Source organism: Sinocyclocheilus anshuiensis, unplaced genomic scaffold (genome assembly GCF_001515605.1).
Source record: "Sinocyclocheilus anshuiensis isolate Anshui unplaced genomic scaffold, SAMN03320099.WGS_v1.1 scaffold673, whole genome shotgun sequence".
Lineage (NCBI taxonomy): Eukaryota > Metazoa > Chordata > Actinopteri > Cypriniformes > Cyprinidae > Sinocyclocheilus > Sinocyclocheilus anshuiensis.
In genome coordinates this window covers 442,483-467,026 of record NW_015539862.1, presented here as the reverse complement: position 1 = coordinate 467,026, position 24,544 = coordinate 442,483, and the positions used below count along the sequence as shown (strand labels likewise).

General features: G+C 36.8%; 1 protein-coding gene across 1 annotated transcript in view; it reads left to right on the top strand.

Moving 5' to 3' along the window:
• Positions 1-1,002: 1,002 nt before the first annotated feature.
• LOC107684933 (receptor-type tyrosine-protein phosphatase F-like) overlaps positions 1,003-24,544 on the top strand; it is a 102,027-nt gene continuing 78,485 nt past the window's right edge. The window contains exons 1-3 of the mRNA XM_016481319.1: positions 1,003-1,131; positions 3,426-3,567; positions 22,459-22,644. Coding sequence (XP_016336805.1) covers positions 1,093-1,131; positions 3,426-3,567; positions 22,459-22,644 — 367 coding nt within the window. The 5' untranslated portion in view covers positions 1,003-1,092. The remainder of the gene's footprint in view (positions 1,132-3,425; positions 3,568-22,458; positions 22,645-24,544) is intronic.

Here is a 24,544-nt window from a genome sequence, read left to right as displayed (position 1 = left end):
CTATTGTCAGCGTTCCTCCTTTTGAATAGAGAATGAAATGTTTTGATTCCTTTTCACCTCCACGTGTGAGTGTTTGTAAATTCTTGGGGCCATGTTTGGCTGTTGAGTCATAGTAACTGTTTATTTTCTGTTATCCCAGACCGTAACACTTCATTTAATTTAATTATAAAAAATTAAAAAAAAACATTTTATGTATATGTTTTCCTGGGTTGTCACAATAATGTGATTAATGTACAAAAAAAGACAGTTGATGTATTCAATGTCTGTTTTGTATTTTTTTTAAGTCTGTCAAGTTAACACTTGCATTTTGTGTGATTATATGGAAAAATATTGACAATTAAATGTATGCAATGTCTATTTTATAGGGCTTCCAGTGTGATTAAATTAAATAATAATGTGACCAATTAAAGTTAATCTTTTAGCATGTTAATTTTTGTAATAATTAATTGCAATAAATGAATGAGTTAAACTGACAGAACTAGACAGAGTGCATCGGAACATAATGCAGGGTTCTCGAGATGTTGAACTATTTTTATCTTGACACATTTTAACGTGCTGCTTGTGACTGCCTCATTGACTTTTAAAGCTGGTTTTTTTTGTATGTTTTGTAAAATTTTGACAAAACATTTCTCAAATATTTGATCAGTTGTTTGTCACTTTTGTCAAATATTTGATTAGTTTGATGTTTGTCAGTTGACAGCACTAGTATTTTTTATTAATGTTACAATGTCTATTTTTTATTAGCTATAGCTGTAGCTTTTATTAGCTATAAGCTGTTATTCAGAGAATGGATCATTCTGACAAGTATTAGGTGACTTGAGGGGGAACATTTCTCTCAGGCTCAGCTGCAGGTGTTAACTTAGTTCCAGTCTGAAGGATCCCCGTTCATAACTAGTTTAACATGGTTTTGCACGACCACAGTTCAGGAACTAATGGCTGCTTTCTTTCTCTATGTTTTTTTTTTCTTTCTACCTCGCTTTTCAAGGCTTGCCAAATTTCATCAAATCTCCAGAGGACCAGACGGGGATTTCAGGAGGAGTGGCATCCTTTGTGTGCCAAGCAGCGGGTGAGCCCAAGCCTCGGATCACATGGATGAAGAAAGGAAAGAAAGTTAGCTCCCAGCGCTTTGAGGTGACTAACTGTCTTTCCCTGCCTCTCCTTGGCATGTCAGTGTCTCTCCCATACCACATCATTATGATGCCTTTCTGCTTTCCATCGTCAGTCATTTGCGCAACACTCTTATTTTTCTTCTTGCGCTCTTACGCTGATATATTCTTTTGTGTTGCCGTCAGCCACGTCACACCCCTCTGTGTTGTCCCTCTATTCCCTTTGCCCTAATTCCTGTTCTATCTGTGTTGTGGTTTAAGCTGAGATCGGAAGTAAATGTAAAGAGGTGTGATGACCTCGGGATGGTTTAGGGTCAGTATGGAGCCCCATTATTTTATTATTTTTCAACAGGGAACAGGGCTGCTTTAAGCAAAAAAAAAAAAAAAACTTGGTTACAAACAAACAAAGTATTTGGACACTTTCACTGCAAAAATAGATAAATAGTGTTGAGTGATTGTTTGTTTGTTTTGGAGCAAAAAAATATATATAATTAAATATTGTTGCATTTTATGTAATAAAAATACTTCTTACTATTTTATTTACTAAGAAATAAATATTTATTTTATTTATTTAAAAATTATTTATATGTTTATTTAAGAAATAAATACAGTGACCCCTTAACTGTCATCCCCCATTTTTTAAAATAGGCATGCAGGTGCACTATCCAAACTTAAATTATTGTAATTAAAGTATCAAAAAGTTATGGTACATTTACTGTAAAGAAAATGCACTATATTAATTTTATTTTATTTTATATATAATAAATATTTTACATAACAGGTTTTACTCTAAATTTGGTATAAAATTAAAGCCTTATGTCTAAATAAGTTATGTTCCAAATTTGAAGTTGATATGAAAAAAATTGAGGTTCCTGTGAGATTTTATTTAGGGCGTTATACCACAAACAGCCACCGGGTAGTGCACTATCCAAACTTAAATTATTATAATTCATGAACGCATTTGAATACAGACCTAAGGTTGGTCTCTTTTTTAAAGAAGACAATTAGCAGATTATTACAGAAGTTAAATAATAAAAAAAAAATGAAAGTATTAAAAAGTTATAGAAGTCTAAATGTACTGTAAAGAAAATGTATTGTACTATTTTTCTTTTATTTTATATAAAATAAATATTTTAAAAAATAGTTAAAAATACAAAATTGCTATAAAATTAAAGCCATACGTCTACATAAGTTGTGTTCCAAATTTGAAGTTGATATTTAAAAAAATTGAAGTTCATATCCAATTTTGTTTATGCGTTATACCAAGGGATTTTCTTGTGTGCCATCCAAACTCCATTGAAATTTTTTTTAATGCATTTTTCTGTCACAAATGTCTAGATTTATCTGTCAATATTACATCTATCTCAAAATAAATAAGGAAATTAATTATAAATTCCTCCAAATATGGAATCCTGAGACTCAGACCTTTCCAATGATATGTTTGTTGTCAAGATTATAAAAAGTTTTGATTGTAAAAGAGCGTAATGCATTTTGTAATATGACACTTGACACCACCCACTAAGGGGCAGGAGACCGCCAAAAGATTTTAAAGTACCATTTCCATGGTAACGCAATGTCCGATTTCAATATGGTTTTCACAGGATGAATCTTGGGCTTCTAAGCTTTCAAATGATATATGATTTATGATGATTACTAAAAGATTTGATAGAGAAAAAGGACAACAAGAAAAAGAGTGCCAAGCGTCCCACAGGTGGGACGGTGACAGTCAAGGGGTTAAAACACATCTAAAAATGTCAAACCAACTGGTATCTGACAAACATTTGTCATAATACCGTACATTTTAGGTTTGGCTTCAGTGTCCAAATATGTTATGGAGCTGCTTTGTCAAATATTGTAAAAATATATTGAGAGATTTTTTTCAACCATGTTGCCTAGCCCTGTTCTTTACCGAAATGAGGCGATGTAGATCTCTGTGTGGGAGGAGAACACAGCAGCCTAAATGCACTAAATGTATAATCTCTGAACTATTCTTTAAGTATCCTGTTCTAGCCCCATACACACCTTGTTGATTTTAGGTCTTCAGCACCCCAGCAGGGCTGAAATTTGTGTTTGTTTTTTTTGTTTTTTTATACACAAGAAAATGAGCCCATCCCATCAACAGTTGTCACAATATCCGCCTTGGATAGACGTGGCAGTTCCAAGAGAATAGCTCAAGACAGTACTTGGCTGAAAGTTCAGAGGGAGGTGATTAAAGACCCACCACCGCTCTTTATATGATATACGATCTGTCTGAAGGTTTGTCGTAAATTTAAGACGAGAGGAGAGAAAAATATTTGACAGTGTGTCTTTCTTTCTCAGGTGATTGAATTTGATGATGGCTCGGGCTCAGTTCTCCGCATACAGCCGCTACGTACTCACAGGGACGAGGCCATCTATGAGTGCACAGCCACCAACAGTGTGGGAGAAATCAACACCAGTGCCAAACTTACTGTGCTGGAAGGTAAGACACCCCTGTTGCCATTTGATGGCCCTTGATTTGACCGGTATTTCATAAATTCCTGCTTTTTTGCATGAGCTTTTGCCTTTAATTGGACAGGATAGTGATAGCCATAGCCGGGGAAGTCGTGGCCTAATGGTTAGAGAGTCGGACTCATAACCCAAAGGTTGCGGGTTCGAGTCTCGTACCGGCAGGGATTGTAGGTGGGGGGAGTGAATGTACAGTGTTCTCTCCCACCTTCAATACCACGACTGAGGTGCCCTTGAGCAAGGCACCGAACCCCCAACTGCTCCCCGGGCGCCACAGCAAAAATGGCTGCCCACTGCTCTGGGTGTGTGTTCACGGTGTGTGTGTGTTCACTGCTGTGTGTGTGCACTTTGGATGGGTTAAATGCAGAGCACTAATTCCAAGTACGGGTCACCATACTTGGCCACATGTCACGTCACTTTCACTTTTCACTTTCATAACAAGTGATAAAATTATTAATTATAAAAATGTTGCTTATAAAATAAAATTATGTTTTTATATTTTTATTATTCAGTATTTTATCATTGGAATGGCTAGTGGATTGTAAAATTAATACATTTGTAAAGATAACAAAACAAAAACGAAATGCACATTTACACACTGCCAGCACCAATGTGGCCTTTTATAAAAATGTTTATAAAGATTTATTATTAGTCAAAGCGGTTGTCGATTGATTTTACATTTACATTGATTGTCTTGACAGATGGTTTCTTTCATGATCATAGTTTATATAGTGTCTTGCGTCAATAGTAGCATTTTAGGTTGTGAGCCCTCATTTTAAGAATAACCCCCTTACCCATATTTCCATTGCCCCCTGGATTGCATGTAAGTCATCGATATATTCATGTGCTGAGAAATAAGCCTGAAGCATGAGACTGGAACATGAGCATGTGATGAAATGTCGACAATTCAGCCACTATTGAAATGAATATCTTAAAATATCCCACAGAATTCCTTGTAGTAACGGCTGACCCACCCCAGCACCATGTGTTTGGGATTACACGCGTGCCCACAGTGTAATCCCTTTTAATCTTATTTTTCACCTCTGTGTACGAGCAGACCAAGGCCATTTGGTTGAAATTAGAAGCCTCGAATGAAGAAATCATCTGATGAATGTTGAGTCCTCTGGCCCTGTTCAGAGAGGAAGACGAAGAGAGAGGTGCCATATTGAAGGCAGGCAGTTTGGCTCTTTTAGCTGCTTTCCACAGTGAAGTGGATAAGCTGGACGCCCACAGGATCCTGCAGGACTGAATGAACTCTATTTATAGCTCACTGTTCATAGCAAGCAATGCATCATTTGTGTCCTACAGCAATGCTGAAAGACCAGCACAAAGGAGAAGCTGAATGATAATGATGTTCTTTAATGACTTATTAAAGGATGTCCTCTGCGGCACATTTGGAGGGTCTTGGGAATCTCTGCCAGAGATGCAATCACCTCATCTTAAACGCATAGAAATTATATTAGGCTGAAATATAACACATTGATTTTGATCACTGTTCAACCCGGGTGGAACTGTGGTGCTTAAACTGCTTTAAATCCAATAGGTACAGTGTTTCTTTGGCCATTTTCTTGGAACAGAGATGGTATGAATATGATAATCATGCAGTACCAAGGTGTATTTCACATTATACGGTCAGCCAGTCATTATGGCAACATAAACACTGACATTTAACATTAAATTGAGAGAACAATATGTAAAGCGATATGAGAGAAGTGAGCACAGTCATGTGGGAAAGCAGTTATCGCATGATTGACCAATTAGAATAGTATTTCAGAGAGCCATGTAAAAGCAAGTTAAACATAAAAGCAACCTTAAGCAGTATAAAGTTTGTTTGTTTTGTGTTTTGCTTCTTTATTTTTTGTGTGTTGTTTTTTATGTGTGTGTTTTGCTTTTTTGTTTTATTTTCCGTTTTGGTTTGGTTCGGTTGAATCTTGCAAGGTGGAAGGAAAAAAAAAATGACCGTATCTCTCAAACAGCAAGCCATTATGTACTTAAGAGAGTTAAACTTCTTAATGTTGAATGACCTGGTTTACAGACTTGTGTTAATGTGCTAGAACTTGTTTCAGTCACAGGAATCACTCCCACCTGAGTTTATCTGGTCGCACACAGCTTAGGAAAATATGAGTCACTGCTTCTGCCTTTCTAATTAGCTACTTGAATCATATTGCTAAACAATTAATGTGAACTTAACATAATTGGACCCAATTTAAACAGAAGGCAATTATGAGAGCATTTCTGTTGTGATTATGATTTGTATGGTTGCTCTAGAAGCGTGAACAAGTCCTTTTCCTTAGAGGGCCACTGATGCATCCTAACACAGCTTCAGGGTTCACATGTCGCCACACACTACACGTCGTGAGGAATACCAGCAGGTTTAATTTCAACTTCCAGGCTGCACTTGCACCAAGGTTGTGGGCGTTAGTTGCTCACAGCTGTTGCCTGTTGAATAAAAATTTGCCATGCCTCTGTTGTAATCACATTGTGCGGATGCCAACATGGGCCTCTGTGTGAATTCATAATGACTTCGTCTAGCTGCACCCCATTTGTGCTCCTCATTTCTCTGTAGTGGAGAGATTTGACATTACTGACACTCAAGGACTGCAGCGAAGACTGAATGCAAAGCAGTTTGTTACATGTACTTTTGCATTGTTCGGTTTAATGATTTTCATTCCATCCGCTAAATCACAATCAAAAGGTATAATTCTGGGTGCATTTGCCTCAGAACTTTTCCTACCGTCAACTCCAGATGGTAAAAAAAAAAGAGTTCTTCTCATTTTTGGCCGGTGCATTTTATGGTCTTGTCTTGTCTCATATTGACATGATGATGTACATGCTTTTGCGTGTCACATAGTGAGGAATTAGAACTCCCAATGTCCTCTAAACCCACAGGAATGCTTTTAAATGATGGCTCGGTAGAATATTTCTGTACATTGAGGATGCGGTTTCCTCATTAGATATCATCTTCAAAAGCTCTACGGGTATGCTTACAAAACTCCTGGAGCTCTTGTCTATCAAAGTGGCTCAAACCTGACAATGTAATTGCTAAACATTACTCACTGTCAGTGAATGAATATTGAATTAGCAATTTAGTAACGAGTTGGGATGGGAATTGTAAGGAATTTAATATTTGTAGTTTTGATTCAGATTTGACTTAGTTCACTTGTTGTTCTGATTCAGATTCCATTAATAATTATTTTTTTGTAGTTTCGAGGAAGAAAGAATGAACAATTATTGGAAAATGAATCAAATTGCATTCACTAGCAGCAGTTTCTTCAGTTCTTATCAGATCAGATTATGTTCTACAATTCTTGGGAAAAAAACAACAAAAGGTTATTACTTGTTCACTTATTTTTAGTTCTGTGTTTTTGTTTTTATCTACTAGTTTCAGTTTGTGAAACATGTCACGTGTTGCACATATGTGGGGAAAAAAAGTGTAAAAAAAAAAAAAGTCTTTCCGCTGCAAAGTATTCACAAGAAACAATGAATCACACTCTTGAAAGTTTTTAAGGAGGCCTTGTTTTGTTCGCGTCGATGGAACAATGCAGATTCTAGATTTGTCATAGGCACCAAATGCCATGAAAATCATTTGTTTCTGGTATTTTACATTTTTATTTTTCCAGCTAGTCAAGTAAAGGCAAAGACTAATCTGGATCAGTAGCGCCCACCATGTTACTGACACCATGTGTCATCAACTGTGTGTTTCATTACAATAAGCTTCTCAATTTGAACCTGAATGAAAGTTCATTTTCCTGAATGGAAACTTTTAGTTTTCCTGGAAGAGCATCATTTGCTTATGCACATTCCAGGGAAGCGCTCTCACGCATCGCACGCAGACCCCCTCTGCTTTACAGGTGTGGTCTCCAACTGCTTCCCCGGCTCCAGTCAGTCAACGGTCCATGTCACAAGTTTAATTTCTCCCACCATCTGCTGGCTTGAAGCCCAGCGCTGTAGATCATGAGCGTTTGACAGTTACAAACTGAGTCTGTCGAGGGAGGCCTCTCCCAAGGACTCGTGCAATATGGCTGGGTGGAATCACTCACCTAGAGTCTGTATCGGCATCCCTGCCTCATTTTCGAGGGCTTTGCGATTTAGCTTCAATTACTGGATTTTAAATAAAGACTAGTTCGAGTTGCAGCTTGTTGCACAATCCAAATTAAGGGCTGTTTTCCCTCATTTTGAGTAACATCCGTAATTAATCCTGATAGAACATGTTTGTAGCTGCCAGATCTCATTGGAGTCACTAGCGATTCACTACAGCAGATGCGTTTATAACCCTGGCCCATATAGTAAGCTTTTTCCAGTCCAGTTTGGTTTGGAGGAAATGACCTCAGATTTGTGACACAGGCTCTAAATCTTTAGAGTTGATATTGTCTGTAGTGGCTGTTCTCTGACTGATGTTGCTCTGGTCATTTTAAATAAGCAGCCCTGTGGCTCTGACAGCCATGCTCACTAGGCCGCGTAATTGGAGCAGTTCACACTTTGAGTCGTCGTATGTCCGACAGCCTGGTCAGTGTAGCTTCAGGGTGAAATGGTCATAGGCTTTCACTTTCAAAAGCTAAATAAATTGAATAATGTAGTCCGCTGAACAGGAGAGGTAAAAGTGAGGGTAAAAATATGTGTCATTCTGTGATCAAGTAATGAAATATGAAGCTGTGCTGTATAGTGGACATAATTTAGGTTGCAGAAATGATTTTTTTTTAATATCAAAATGTCATTTTATTAGGTAAATTCACTAAATGCCATCCTTCCACAAATGTGTGTCTAGCATGCAATCCATAACAGAGTGATTGCACTGTATTGTAAAATAACAAATCAACATGTTAGAATTAATTCAGCTTTGCAATCACAGGAATACATGATATTTTAAAATGTATTCGAATAGAATCAGTTATTTTTAAACTTTAAGAACTTTAAAATATACTTAATGGCAATAATATATTTACATTTACTGGTGTCTGAGAGTATTTGCAAATTAACCAAAAATATTCAAATCTTTTACTTAAGCAAAATGTATTCAAAACTCTTTTAAGATGCAACTGGGTTGGAAAAACAAACAAAAATGCAAACGGCACAGGACGTTCCAAAGCTGTGAATGTAGTACATTCAAGTTTTGTGGTCATCTGTGGTGTTTCAGGTCGTGAGGTTGTTGATTTGATGAAATGTGGTAGGAGTGGCAGCTATACAGTCTGTTTTAAGTTTAATGTGATTAGCTCAGTGTCAGAGCTTCAGCACAGCCTGAAGAGAAGATGTGTTAATAGAGAGGTTCATGTGTTTGATCTGTGTTGTTCTGTCTAGCGGACTGAAAGAATAAGTAAAGGCTGTCACATACACAGAGCCGAGGGGGCTTCATTTACAGCTACTGCCATCTTACACTATTCATGCACATCACATTAAAGTGAACTCTATCAGAAGTAATTCAACTAAACAGGTGTTCGAATGTTCACAGGAATGATTTACATTTTAAAATATATTAAAAAAAAATATATATATTTTAAATGTTAATTATATTTAATAATAATATTCCTCTTTTTTACTATAGCTTTGATCAAATAAATGCAGCTTTGGTGAGCATAAGAGACTTCATTGTCCACTCCTATTTCAAAAACATTAAAATATTATACAGACTCTATTTTTTTTCCACACCATATGCACTACTGTTCAAAAGTTTAAAAACGCAAATGGCACAGGATGTTGAATTAACTTAATTTTTTAATGAAAAATTATAATATTCCTTTATTAATATTTTATTTACAATTCTATATTTATAATATCTAATTTGTATTTTATTATTTTATTTGATGTTATATTCATTTAATCATAATATTCATATATATTATTTTGTATGTTATTCATTTGCAGTATTTTTTACAGTACTTGTTTTTTTTTTGTTGTTTTTTTTTGCTGATGGCCTTTATGAGACCAGGCATGATATCAATGATATCAATAATATTTAAAAACAGTAATTAAAAAATACTAGTAATAATTTTAAAAAACATGGCAATATCTGCCAATAACAATTTAGCCACCAATATACCGTGCATCCCTAGTAAGCGTACATAATGTAATCAGCCAGATACATGAAAAAATATGACACATATGCAGACTCGTCTGCATAACATATGTTAAAAAAAAAAAAGCCTTTTTTTTGCTGATGGCCTATATGAGACCATGATGGTGGCTCCAAGCGTGCTCTCTAGTCTATATAAGGCGCTCTGACAGATAGCAGATCGTGTGATTTCCACACGGCTGTCATGGCTCAAGGTGACTCGGGCCGTTGCGCTTGAGTGGAGTGAGCAGATCACCCTTCGGTTGTGGTAATGGGTCACACATGTGTTGTTATGTACAAATCAGTGCCGTAGCATAAATAACAGCTATGTGCCTGTGGCAGAGCTGTAGATCATACGGAGACACAATAAACTGGAGGACACATAGGAAAGAGGGCAAGACAGAAAAACTAGACCCATGCGGATAAATGAGGGAGAGAGAGACCAACGTCACACCTGCCCAACATTGATTAAGTGACTGTTGGAGGGAAGTCAGCCGGAATATTCTGGCCAGCAAGAAAAAGTGTATTATTTCAAAGGTCATGGCATGCATTACACCTCTTTCCTCACCACCGACTTAGATAAACAGCATGCCGCTGAAATATTGCAGACGGGACTCCGCCACTCCTAGGGTGCGGTTCACCTTTACACATGCTGCTTTGTTATTTACTACATGTGTCTGTGAGGTTGCAGATCTGCACAGCCAATTATACCATTTAAAGGTGAGGATGTTTCGAGCAAATATTGATTATGCTGGGTCTGTTTTCTACCTGCAGTTTGGTCCTTATGAATTCAGTGCTCACAATTAAAGTGAACCAGGAGCTCTGACCTCAGTGAAACCCATTCGGACTGCATAATCACTGTACACTGAAACTCTGTTCCAAAAACAAGCGCCTGCCTATCTAGACAGCTTTATAAGTACATCATCATAAGGCAGTCAGCGTAAGCCAGTCCTGAAATGCGTTGTGATGAGCTCTTGCAAGTACAGTATTCTCATTAACTTTAATGATATACATTATATGAATTAATATATTTATAACGGTACAGCTCCTACTAGTCGACACTGAAAACTGTCGATTACACGACAGAAAAAAAAATATATATATATAATATATCATATAAATATATATATATAAATATATATATGTGTGTGTGTGTGTGTGTGTGTGTGTGTGTGTGTGTACAATCTATTGTATTTCTGTCATGGCAAAGCTGAATAGTCGGCAGCCTTTATTCCAGTCTTCAATGCCACATGATCCTACAAAAATCATTCTAATATGCTGATGTGGTGCTCAATAAATATTTAATATAATTATCAATGTTTAAAAAACATTGTGCTTCTCAAATTTTTATTTTTTATCTTTAACATTGTAATTTGATGTGATAATTTTTATCAGGATTCTTGATGAATGGAAAGATCAGCATTTATTAAAAAAAACTTTTGTGACATTATAAATATCTTTACTGTCACTTTTGACCAATTTAATGCATCGTGCTAAATAAAAGTATTAATATCTTATAAAGAAATTAATTAATAATCTTACTGACCCCTAACTTTGAATATGTACTGTATACAGGTGCATCTCAATAAACACCTCCATGCCACGCCGAATTGAGGCAGTAATTAAAGCAAAAGGAGCCCCTACCAAGTATTGAGTACATGTACAGTAAATGAACATACTTTCCAGAAGGCCAACAATTCACTAAAAATGTTTTTTTTTTTTTTATTGGTCTTATGGAGTATTCTAATTTGTTGAGATAGTGAATTGGTGGGTTTTTGTTAAATGTGAGCCAAAATCATCACAATTAAAAGAACCAAAGACTTAAACTACTTCAGTCTGTGTGCACTGAATTTATTTAATACACGAGTTTCACAAGTTGAGTTGAATTACTGAAATAAATGAACTTTTCCACGACATTCTAATTTATTGAGATGCACCTGTATGTGTAAATATATTTTGCAGGAGCTCTTCTGTATGCTCATCCCAATGAGTGCTCATTCACTTTATTCATGTGATAATTATGTAATGCAACTTCTTGCTCTTTTCTAAGCGGCTAAATGTGTTGTCTGCCTGGCTTCATTTTAAACGCACTCTGTCTTGCCTCCAAAAATGCAAATATAATAGCATGTAAAAGTTATCTCGTACATCAGCCTGCAGGCAAAGCCGCGTTCTGCCGTTTGATATCACCTAACACTGATGTCATCTTGCATGAATGAATGCTGTTTTGTTCGGATGCTAGGCCTGCCGTCTTTCACATTTTACTTGCTCTCATTCTCTAGAATTGTGTTATTTGTAAGTATCGGGGCTATATTGAGAGTATGATCTAATTTGAAATTAAAGTATGCCATTTTTTCGATGTTGACATACTTTTTTATACCAGTTTAATGTGCACAGACAACTACAATATAAGTAAGCCATTTCTAGGTTGATTTTCATTTCGCTTACATTCTTAATGGACAACACATCTGTCTAATTTGTTGTATTTAAGTAGTCAGTGATGTGCCAGTGAAGCAGATTTTTGGTTGAATAATGTAAAACGACGTTTTTTCTAAAAGAGGACTTGAAATGATCTCTGGAAATTAAGATATGTAGTAAAATGGATGGTGTTCTGTTGTCATATATCATTACAGAAACCCTTCTGCTCCCTCCCATCAAAAGAGATGTCACCCTTAATTGCTGTTATCCATCACTCTCATACACACTCTCTGGAAATTACAAGGACATTTGTTTCTCAAGAACTGTCAATCCTACATAAGCAAACTATTAGTTCAGAAGTTGCCTTACCTAAGTATACAGATTCCGTGCAAAGGATTCGTTGTCCAAGTGTATTTGTGGAACTTTGTTCTTCTATAACAAAGGAGACCTTCATATGCTTAAAGAAATAGTTCACTGTAAAAATGAAAATGTCTTACCTGTATGACATTCTTTCTTCTGTGGAACGCAAAATGAGGAATTTTGAAGAAAGTTGTTGCTTTGAAAAGGATGAAAAAGTACCATTGTAATAGTGATCATTATATGCTTTCCAACATTTTGAAGTCTACTTTAGCTTTGTGTAACATGGTAAATGGCAGCTCAACTATATTTGCTTGTCAAACAAGTACAATTGAGTTTTATTTACCATATTTGATGTGCTCTGTGTATGTGCGTAGATCAATGTTTATATGTGAATGAAAGCCTAAAATTTTAATCTGTCCATCATATAGTGTGACCGTTTTTCCTTCTGAAGACTTGGATTAAACCAGATTAAAGGCTTTTTTATGAACGTTTTGAAGCATGAAGCAAGTTTTGGTTATATGGACTTTCATTTAAAACACAAAATATCTCTTCAGGCCGTGCTCTTTCATTAAAAATATCTTTGTTTCAAAGATGAACGAAAGTTTTATAGGACCTGAGGATGAGTAAATGATGATGGAATTTTCAGTTTTGGGTACACTATCCCTTTAAAGGAATAGTTTACTCAAAAATGACAGTGTCTTGCAAAAAAAAATGCTATGTATGAAGAATATTCATGCTTCGGAAAGGATGCAAAAGAAAAAAAAATAGTGGTCATACTACTGCTAAATTTCAAGTCTTATGCTTTTTATGCTTTTTTTCTCATTCTATGTTCTTCAGAAGAAAGAAAGTCATACAGGTTTGGATCGACATTGGAGTGAATGAAAATGTTTTTATTTTAGGGTGAACTATTCCTTTAAACGTAATTAGCATGTGGTATGGACATCGAAGCAGACACATGAGATTGGATCTAAGTATGAGTGATCCGTCTCTGAAGAACGGCTTGTTCTCTGTGTGAGTGTCCCACGGTGCTTCATCACTATTTGAGCATCCTCTTCTGCGGCGCCGTGTTTGTGCAGGGTGAGAATAACTCTGGCTGACGTGGATGTGGAGAGCACTCGGGCTGTTTCACAGTGGGGTCTGAGGACGGAGACTTGTCTCTTCAGCGGGGTTCTGATTAGACCCATCACCCTGCATGCCATGCTCTATTCTCCCTGGTAATTGGAGCTGGCAGGAGGTTGGCATGTACCCCTCCTGTCCTCCATTTCCCTCTTTATCCTCCCATGATGACCCCCCCACACACACACACACACACACACACACACACGACTCCTCATGTCGGATCCACTGTAATGCATGTTATGTCCCTCTTTGCTCTGACCCGGCATTGAGGACATGAAGCCTATGCATGTCTCAGCCACATTTACGGCAGCCTTGTTGTTCCGTATCCACTGTAATGCGTGCTATGTCCCTCTTTGCTCTGACCCAGCATTGAGGACATGAAGCCTATGCATGTCTCAACCACATTTACTGCAGCCTTGTTCACATTAGCTGGGTTCACCGTTCCCTTTCTTCTGCCTTTAGGACATTTTATCCTACTTACTCCAGACCACCTAAAACGGCATTGTTATTCTCTTGGCAACCACATTGCTTTGTTTTCGCATTGATGCCAAGTTAGTTCTTCCCCATTGTTTGCCATTGGTTTAATTCGTTGGCTTCATTCAACACTCAACTTTTGTAAATCAGATAGTTATCGTCTACTTTCAAGCCTCAATCTCTTCATGTGTGTTTCACCTTTATCAGATTGCTCATAACATTGAATATAAGTCTCCGCTCGTAATTTACTGCTTCACAGAGAACAATGTTCCTTCTGTTTCCACAAAACTGATTACAGATTGGTTTGTGGTATGCTACTCTGTTAGCTCTCTTTTGTGGTCACATGCATCAATAAAACTTGGCTGCTTCTGGACCGGTTCCACAGCCAAGGAGATAATACAATAGATTGCCATCTGCAAGGGCCTACACGGTTTTATCGCTCTAGTAAGGTCTCATTAAATACCCGCTCTGGGTCTCTGGATGGCAATAGTAGATTTTCCATTCAGGAAGGAAATTTGATTGGGTACTATCACGGATACTATTGTTACTGTGTCACCTGTTTATGGAGGTTGTCACGAGGTCCTAACTTTTAGCTTTAAAAGAGTTGGAAGGACCTACAAGACAGCTTAGGTGAGCTAGTGATTAGTTTTATGTTATAGCCAAGAAAAAAGTAATAAAATAATTACATAAAACATAAATAAAATAAAACATTAAATAAAACATTTCTTCACTTCATTTCATAGGTGAACTTCACAACATTATAATTTACATTATGGAAAATGGATATTCGTTTTGGGATTTACTAAAGATTACTTTTAACTAGGGCTGCACGATAAATCGCATGCGATATTTAACGTGCATCTTATCAGTAAAGCCGTTTCTGTAATCAGCGGTAAATCTCCATCACCTGCGTGCCTTCACATTGAGCAGCATTAACTACACAGAGCCGTTGTTCACTGACGAGCTGCGCAAAAAATCGCGCGAATATGAACGTGGTTTTGCGCAGCTCGTCAGTGAACAACGGCTCTGTGTAGTTAATGCTGCTCAATGTGAAGGCACGCAGGTGATGGAGATTTACCGCTGATTACAGAACTGGCTTTCTGACAAGATGCGCATTAAATATCACATGCGATTTATCGTGCAGCCCTACTTTTAACAGTATTTTTAAATTAATCATATTTTTAAAGGTTAACAGAGTGTAAGATGATAAAGTCATCTAAATGTAAAAATAGGGCAGCATGAGCAAATAAATATCTAATATCAATCAGTACAGATAAATGTAAAAGCATGGTACTGATATATTGTTCAACTATAACCTCAATAAATAAATAAATAAATAAAAATCATTGCCGTGTCACGAAAGGTGATTTTGTGACCTTGTGTGTATCGTAAACAGTGAAAATAGAAAATGAATAGAGTAACATTTAGAAAGAAAAAAAGAAAGAAAGAAAGAAGACCTAGTGATTAGATTGATACACAGCAAATACAAAAAAAAAGAAAGAAAAAAAACTTTTTTATTTTAACTTTTAAAATTTTATTGTATGCCTTAAACATGTTATACAACTGCTACCGTTCAAAAGTTTGGGGACAAAAGAAATCTCTTATGCTCACAAAGGCTGCATTTATTATTTATCAAAAATACTGCATTGTGAAATAAATGTTTACAATTTAAAATAACTGTTTCTATTTTAATATATTTAAAATTGTGATTTATTCCTGTTATGGCAAAGCTGAATTTTCAGCAGTCATTATACTTCAGTCTTCAGTGTCACATGATCCTTCATGTGTGCTGCTTAATATTTTTGTGGAAATGGTAATACTTGTTTTCAGCATTCTTAGATTAATAGAAAGTTCAAAAGAGCACTGTTTATTTGAAACAGAAATCTTTTGTAACATTACGAGTGTATTTATTGTCACTTTTGATTAATGCAGGGGTTGGCAACCTTTTGGGCATGAATTGCCATTTAAAAAATTTTCTGGTTAACTGAATTGGCACTGTGCCAATATTGTGCATTAAAACCATTCAGATTAATCGCCATTCTATATTAATGCGCTGCTTTAATTGACGCACACACACACACACACATCACTCGCACACAGAGATTGTAGATCACCCAGTGCACACAAAGAAACATTCAGGAGCACAGAAACTTGTTGTCAAAGCTGCCTTTTATTAATAAATAGCTTTGAGACTGAATCACTACATTATATTTCTCAGCAACGAGGGGGTAAAATTGCTGTTTCTGAAGTAACTAAACTCAGCTTCATTGTTGTAGAGAGAGACACAGATGCAGGTAATTCACACACGCAACTTTAATATCTCTCTTTTTCTCTCTCTCTCAAAATGGCCATATTTGTGAAAAAAAAAATTGAGTAGTTTGCATCACTGGATATTGATGTCGATTATTTAACATTTCTATCGTAAAACAGTTGACTAATATTAAATGATTTGCTTTTTGCAAATTTCTATCTTTCCTCGCTGTCTTTCAACATTAAACTGATGCTTTGCACTAGAATTTACGCTCCGCTTCTGTGAACAGTAAACCCCGCCTACTTTGATTGGCCATCTCAATTATTTTGACATTGACGAGCACTGTAGGACGGCTGAGGCAGACCAGGTTGAAAATGTAACTTTTAAAGATTTTTGTCATCCTCACAACAAGAGCACTGCATAATGGAGTGCAGGAGATCAGTGCAAGAATTTCAAATATTAGGGGGGATAGTTTGGCCATTTTTAATTATTGGGGGTGACTTGTCGTTATACAGTTCTCCCTATTGCTCGCGTGCCAGTCATTATCCCTCTGCGTGCCAATGTTGCCGACCCCTGATTTAATGCATACTTATTGAATAAAAGTATTAATTTCTTTAAAAACGTGATTGCAGAGCATTTAATTTTCATGCTTCATAGGGTTCATTAAATGTAGACGCAACAGAGTGTCATCGAAAGGGTCCTGAACATTACCAAAACATGGCAGTCTAAGGTGAATAAACCCAAACTTCATCAACAATGAACCAGTGTAAAAGTAGAACATTATGCGTGAAGGTTACATGATGTTTTGGTAGTCATGAAGCCACGTCATGAAGCCACGCATCACAGTCGAGCTGCTATCTTTGTTTCTCTTGAAATGCCAGTAGGCTCAACTGCATTTTTAAAGTAACGTGATACAAATAAGGTGTTGACATTGCATAAAAACTTGAGCCTGTACTCTTTGTCTGTAATTGTCAGGATTGCTGCTTCTCATATACCATGACCTCAGCCGGTTGCGTAACCTTTCAGACAAAGGTAAAATAAAACTCTGCAACACAAGCAGAGAATCTCAGAACATGACATCACTGTCATTAAAGTTCAGTTTCTCTCTATTGACTGTTTGTTGGAACATTTCTGCAAAGCTCGTATTCTCGCTGTTCCTCCTACTTGCTCCTCATTCCGTCTGCTCTCAAGTTTCTTTCAGCTCCTTACAAGATGCCATCCCAATTACCCACCAAATGTATCACCCCTTTGGACCCAAACACCTTGTCATATCTGCTTCGGGGAAACAATGAAACTAGCGTTAGCAGGCTTTTTAAATTCAAACCACCATCTGCTGCAGCACCCACATGTATGATGCGGCAGAGACTCGGGACAGAGCAGGACATTCTGTAGACTTCTTCCCCTCTTATCTCTTCATCTTAGTAATGGAGTCCTTGCTCGACTCAATATAAGCACACAAGAATTATATTAAAAACTCATTTCTGAGCTTTGAGTCTTCTGTTTTTTTAAATCCTCATGCATAGTAAAGAGGTGTAAATGATAAAAGTGCTTTCAGGGAAGGAGAATGGAACTTTTATTTAGGAAATGCAAAAGCCTAACCATCAGTTTGTTTCCTGCTGTGCTTTTATTTTGTGGAATAAATCCATCCTTTTCTCATTTTGTTTTTACCTTCACATACCATTTATTTATTAGAATTCACTATACCTGAAAGGGAGTCTCTGTCATTATTATAAATTAGGGCTGTCATTGTTAACGCGTTAACGCATGTGATTAATTTGTACAATCCTTAATGCGTTAAAATAATTTAACGCAATTAACACAAAATTACTGAAGCACAATTTCTATTCTAACCCTTTAACCCAATTTTGCTACTCTGTTTGCGATTAGATCATTTTAAGCTGATAATCTCCGAGAAAGTTTTCAGTCCAATGATCCAGTAAGTGAATGCATTCAAACAATACGTCCAAAACAGCGCTAATATAAAGGAAACCAGGCTGATTACATCAGAGATTCAGAGATTTCAGTGAATTATTAATTCCACGATGAAGACTTCAATCAAGGACGATTGCAGTGGCAAACAGGAGTCGTACAGTACAGTAAGCACGCGTGAGTCCGTTATAATAATGCGTGTATGAGTGCTCTGATGCAATGATCACACATTGTATTTATGCACAGGCACAGACATTTCCATACATTCACGTTGTTTCCACACACATTCACGATAATGTTTTGATTTGTCATGTTTATGTTGCTGTGTTTAGTTATACAGAATGGATCCGTGTACTGTAGGCTAGTAGATATATGCAGTCAGCAGGCAGTTGGTTTAGGTTTTTTTTGGCATCGCCATGTGGTCCTGTTCGGTATCGCAACTTGGCTTCTCTAAAATGTAAAAAAGCTCTTTGGTGTTGCACTGTACACATACTATAATTATTCTTTTCTTTCATATGTGCTTATATGGGCTCCTTATATCATTTGGTTCTTTGGTGTCCTTTTGGCGTTTCTAAGTGTCCTTTTTTGGAAAGACATCTAAATTTATCTTGAAAAAAGCTTGCAGAAAATACTGATTTTTGAGAATCACGCTTCAATCTTTTGGTTTACTTTGCTGGATATAGCAAATGATGACAAAATAAACATTTGAAACAAGATAAATGGTCTATGCTTCATTTCATGAAGTGTGTGATTAATCGCGATTAATCACAGAAAAAGGATGTGATTAATCAGATAAAATATTTTAATAGATTGACAGCCCTATTATAAGCATTACTAACAAGCAAAATATTAGTAACGCACTTTTAAAGGTGCCGTCAGCTATTTTTTTCCTCATTAAAAAGTTGAGAGTAGTGATGAGTAGGTAAAAAAAGTAGTACAATGTACATAAGATGACGACTCTAGACACATTAGAAGCTTAATAAAAGCTGTTTTATTTTACAAGGTACTGGTTACATCATGGTGGCTGCCATGTTGAGGTCATATGACCATCTGAATACTAATTTGATATCAGAAACCATCCTGTTATTGGACTCTTTCACTTGTTAAATAAATTAAGCATGTCTGAAAGCTAATAACGTTTTCTGTTGCATGATGCTTCATCCACACCAGTAGGTGTCAGTATAAGTGTAACACAACTTTCACATAAAAAAAAACTTAAATTGAAAAGTAATGAGTACATCTTTAACAAGAATATATAAACATATAGCACAAGTATGTCACTTACTTTGCACTCAGCGATACTTATGAAACTGTTTTCTTCACTTTGTCATTTGAAACAACAAGAGGTTTTTTTTTTTTTGACCCAACTGTTATGGCAGTCTGAAAAACATATCTTCACACTCAACTCAGGAGAAACCGCACAGTTGGTTTTCTCTTAGATGTTCTTGTGCGCTCTGTTACCTCTTTTGCATGCTGACTATGTGCCACTTGCTAGTTATTATTTGTATGTTCTTTCTCAAGAAAATGTATTCAATTGTTTATTCAGAAGCCGCTCAGAGAAAAGGACCGGCAGTGATACAACCCACACTCCTACAGGTAGTTGACCTCTCCTGAGCACACCAAGGTAGAAATGTACGCCTCTATACATGACAGCGCACCCTCTCTGTGCTTTCCGAAGGTCACACTTGAACAAAAAATCTTGCTGCTTTTGCTTCTTAATGAGGCATAACTTGAACAGCCTCATATTCCAAGTTACCTTGTACTGCAAAGTTCCCTCCAGCGCAGATTCGGCTCAACATTTTCCACCTCCTAAATTATTCCTTTTTTGATGTTTTCATAAGAGAGTTAGCGATTTGTGAAATAACCCTTTTGAGATTTGCCCACTGTGTTACACATGCGTCTGATTTACATTGTCCTGGAACACTAGTCTCAAATTTGAAGTCATAGTCTTCTGTGAGAGCTTTTCAATTCAGCTATATGAGAAGCATTGCTTGATGCTTTAAGGATCGATACACCAATTATTTAATGTGTAACGCACCAGAATAAGAAGACAAGATAGTCTGTAGTGCCCTGTAGACTTTAGAAACAGTGGAATGTTTGTCATGTGCAGAGAATTGTCTCAATCGGAATAATTCAGCCTTGCCCTTTGGCTTACCTTAGCATCAAAGAGAGTGTAATGTTGCCGTAATGTTGTTGCTATTGCAAGTGTGAATATTGCGCATGCTGGGCTTTCATCCAAACATTTGTGTGAATGTTTGAGAAGAAAAAAATTGTAATAAGTGCCACAGCCATAGAATTGCTCATGTTTTCATGTGCTTGGAAACCATATTTTTACAGCCTTGCCTACTTGCTTATCCTGTTTTTGATATAATTATTGTTCATTTTCATATAATGTGTTAATTATGTAAATGTTCAATACTTGGAGATATCTGCACTGTTACTCCCTTGTGTAGAAATAGTGAAAGGCGTCATGGTCTGTATCAGAGTGGAAACAGTGTTTTCCAAACCATTGAAGGACAAAGCATTATTTGCCAACGAGATTTGCATTTCCAGAAAATAAAAAATAAAAAACAGCAGTGTTTTCGAGACAGCAAAAGAAGCATGTTAAAGTTTAGGTAAGCAGTTTTAGGCTGTGGTTTTGCATAAATTATATTCTGCATCGGGGAAGTGTTGCAGCTGTCGCATGCTTTGTTTTCTGTCTGTGGCACCTGAGTATCAGCTCAACACCATTTTTGCAGTGTGTAGAGATGAAGATGTAAGAAACAAAAGAGCAATCACAATTCAGTATACAAATGAATGCGAGAAGGAAGACCAGTGGCAATTGATAATACAAGTGTAGTGATGAAGTCATTGCTATTGTTTACATTTTGAACTGTGCACAATTTGAATTCAAGTTAGTAAAAATTGTTTCTAAAATTTCCCAAAGTAACCAATAAAGTTTAAAGTCGACATGAAACGGAAGTTGCGATTGTCTTTGCAGATCTGAATGCCAGTTTGCAGTTAGTGGTGGGGGATTTCTCTCCACTGGATTCACAGCCGACACCCAAGCATGGATAAATGTTTTATTTATTAAGGATGATGACGACGATCAACGGCACAAAACATGCCTAAACAGCGCATGCGAGAGAGAGAGAGAGACTGCCTGAATGACTGAGCGCGTCCTCCATCAGGTTAAGTCATATTCATGAAAAAAATTAGTTTGCGATGTCCTAAGAGTAATGTTGTCGTAATATCCTAATATCTTTTAAATGTTTAGGGGTAACGTACTCCCTCATGACTGGTGTCTGTGCTATAAAGTGAAGCATCAGCTTTAGCTTTTCCCTCTGTCCTTTATCCCAGCTTTTACCTCTCACGTCACTAGCTCCGCCCTTGCGCCATAGCTCGTGACCGGAAGAGAAGATGAGTCGTTTTGAGGGGGAGCGGAGGTTAACGTTTTTGATTAAAGATTATGAGGGCACATGAATTAAAAAAAAATAAGTGCACGGATAAATTATTTATAATAAACACTACAGTGTTCCATTAAAAAATAAGAATTTTCGATTTTGATTTCATGGTGACTTTAAGGTCGAGTCATTTATCTATAAAGCACCTTTAACATCAACAGAAGTTGTTAGTCATAAGAAATGATGACAGAAATTATAATAATTAGAGTCAATGTCAATGAACAGTGATGAACTAACAAGGAAGAATTTAACTTTAAAAAAAAAAACTCATTACAACCTTAGATAATGATCAAATCCAAGGAATGAAATTGGGTCTTAATGTTGGATGTAACAAGTGGCAATGGTATTGCAAAAAAGAGTGGAAAAAGTAGATCAGTATTGTGCTGCCTTGCTAGAACTTTAACTAGTCCTATTGACCCTTTCATTGGATTTATTTTATTACAGATTTTGCATTTTCATTTTTCTTCCTTTTTTTCTGTCTACTAAGATTTAGAGCAAACCGGAAGATTAAAACCTAAATTTTATTCATATCCATATGTTGTTGCATGTTAGAGTAATGGTACACAAAGGTTCTGTGGATTTCGCTCGCCATGCTTTGATCTTATTAATGCACAGGAAGGTGTCTATCTAGCAAGTGAATTGATTCAGTGCACTAATGACACTTGTCCTAAATTTGCCTTTGCAGGACAATTACATCTTCCTCACATCTCTAACCCTTGATTCATTGCAATCAGAGTTCTTCAAGATCATTCTTCAAGATCATTATCCTTATTTTGTAAATCATTCCCATTCCCTAGATTAACCTGTGTTTTTTTTTTCTTGCTGCAGAAAACCAGATTCCTCATGGCTTCCCCACCATAGACATGGGCCCTCAGCTGAAAGTGGTGGAACGAACAAGAACAACTACGATGCTCTGTGCCGCCAGTGGGAACCCTGACCCAGAGATCACTTGGTTCAAGGACTTCCTGCCTGTAGACATCAACGGCAATGGGCGAATCAAACAGCTTCGTTCAGGTAAGGATGGCACACTTCCTTAGCCTTACAATCACAGTAGCAGCAACTAATGTACTAAACTTAAATAGTCACAAATATAGACAGTTCTGTTTTCACTTATGGCTTATTTTTCCACAAATGTTTTACTACAGTTTAATGAATGTCTATGCAATATTCCCACATAATAAAAACTGAAACTGGAATTATATTTGTGTAATGTCAGGTCTGCCAATTTGTCTTTGTTTACTATGGAAGGAAAAATGTATTGACATGGCCATAACTTCAAATGAGTCTTAAGCCATGTGCAAATGGTCTGGGTAATTGTAGGCACCCTTACGGGAATGTGAGAATGCCGCGGAAAGGATCAACCTATCTATTTACATTGTAGACCTTCCTAATAGATAGACCGCTCAGGTCTGACCTAGGATCAGATGGATGAACAGGACTTTGCCCAGGCTGAATTAATGGCTCCTGACTGACTCAGAGTTTATCCCTCTCCACTAAATCCACTTCATTTAGAGGGCAAGTCCACAGCGGAGCTTATTCTCTAGTTTCTAGCATCAGCGTCTAAGTACACAGCTTACAAATACAGAGTTGAAAGTTTGGACTGCCTTCCTGAATCTCTTCGTCTTGCTTATTTCGAGGAGCTTCTTAAATTTACATAAAGTCAAATGAACAAAATGTACTGATCCACCAAAGATCAAAACATTGCTTCCTCAAAGATTTTATCTCTGGACGGCATGAGGTGCAAAGCTTTATGGCCTTTTTAGGACACTCATGATATAAAATTATGACAATACAGCTAGTCTTATCTGGCTTATCTGCCTGTTTTAGTCTTTAGGAGAATGGTGAATTACGTTTGCTGTTTTACTTCTTATAGATAAGCATTTTCTGATAGACAATGGTAATGGCGACATAACCTTACTTTGTGATTTGACCGATAGTTTAAGTCAACATGAAATGGGCTCTGTTTACTTTCTTAGGTGCATAATTTTTAGCTTTTCATCTGACTTCACATAGTCTGCACTAGCAGTTGATTAGCCAGTGCGTCTAAAAGTGATGCAGTGACTTTACCTGTTGATGACTGGCTCTTTTATTTAAAAGGCTGGCCTTTCATTACTAGAGCCGCTATATTGCGAGTGCACTTTCTCCCATTCATAGCATTACGAATTCATAGCATGACAGTGTTTGCCAATAGCCAAAATGCTATTTACATATTGTTTTAGGCTGCTATTGTAGTTAGCAAGAAATTAGCTTTTCTAGACGCTAATGCTAATGGTTAACGCAAGTAATGAAATATCATTCTAATACGGCCTGCTCAACATTTTTTTTTTTTTTTCCACTTTGAAATATGTCAAATTATGGAAGTAAAACAAGTCAAATGAATTTCATGTTGACTTTAATTCACATGTACATGTACAGAATTGCTGCTAGCTGTTTCTGCTATTCTCACACCAAAAGTGTCGCCTAACTTGCCATGGTCTGTACTTTTCTGAACCATGCTGTGAACAAAAATAACCTGAATACACATTGTTTCACTAAGCTCTGCAAATGTTCCTTAAAGCATTGAGTTTGGCAGGACTATCTCAGAATCGTAGCACAGAGAACGTTTGCCCTCGGATCTTTTTTCCGAGCTAATTCCATTGCACCAGACAGCCAACATTCAACTACGAGAGAAGTAGTCTAGCTCAACTTGATTCCTTTCTGTTTAATTAAGCCTACTTTCATTTGATTCCCTCCCTTTTGTTTTCCTTATCTCTCTTTGTCTATCTCTCTTGTCTGCTAACACTTCTTTTCAATCTTGTTTGCATTCAATTTACTTCACCTAGGGGGTTCGCCGATTCGAGGTAAGCCAGCTGAAATGTGTCTCACAAAACGTCTCCTCCATTACCCGTCTCATCACCACCGCTGTCATTTCCTG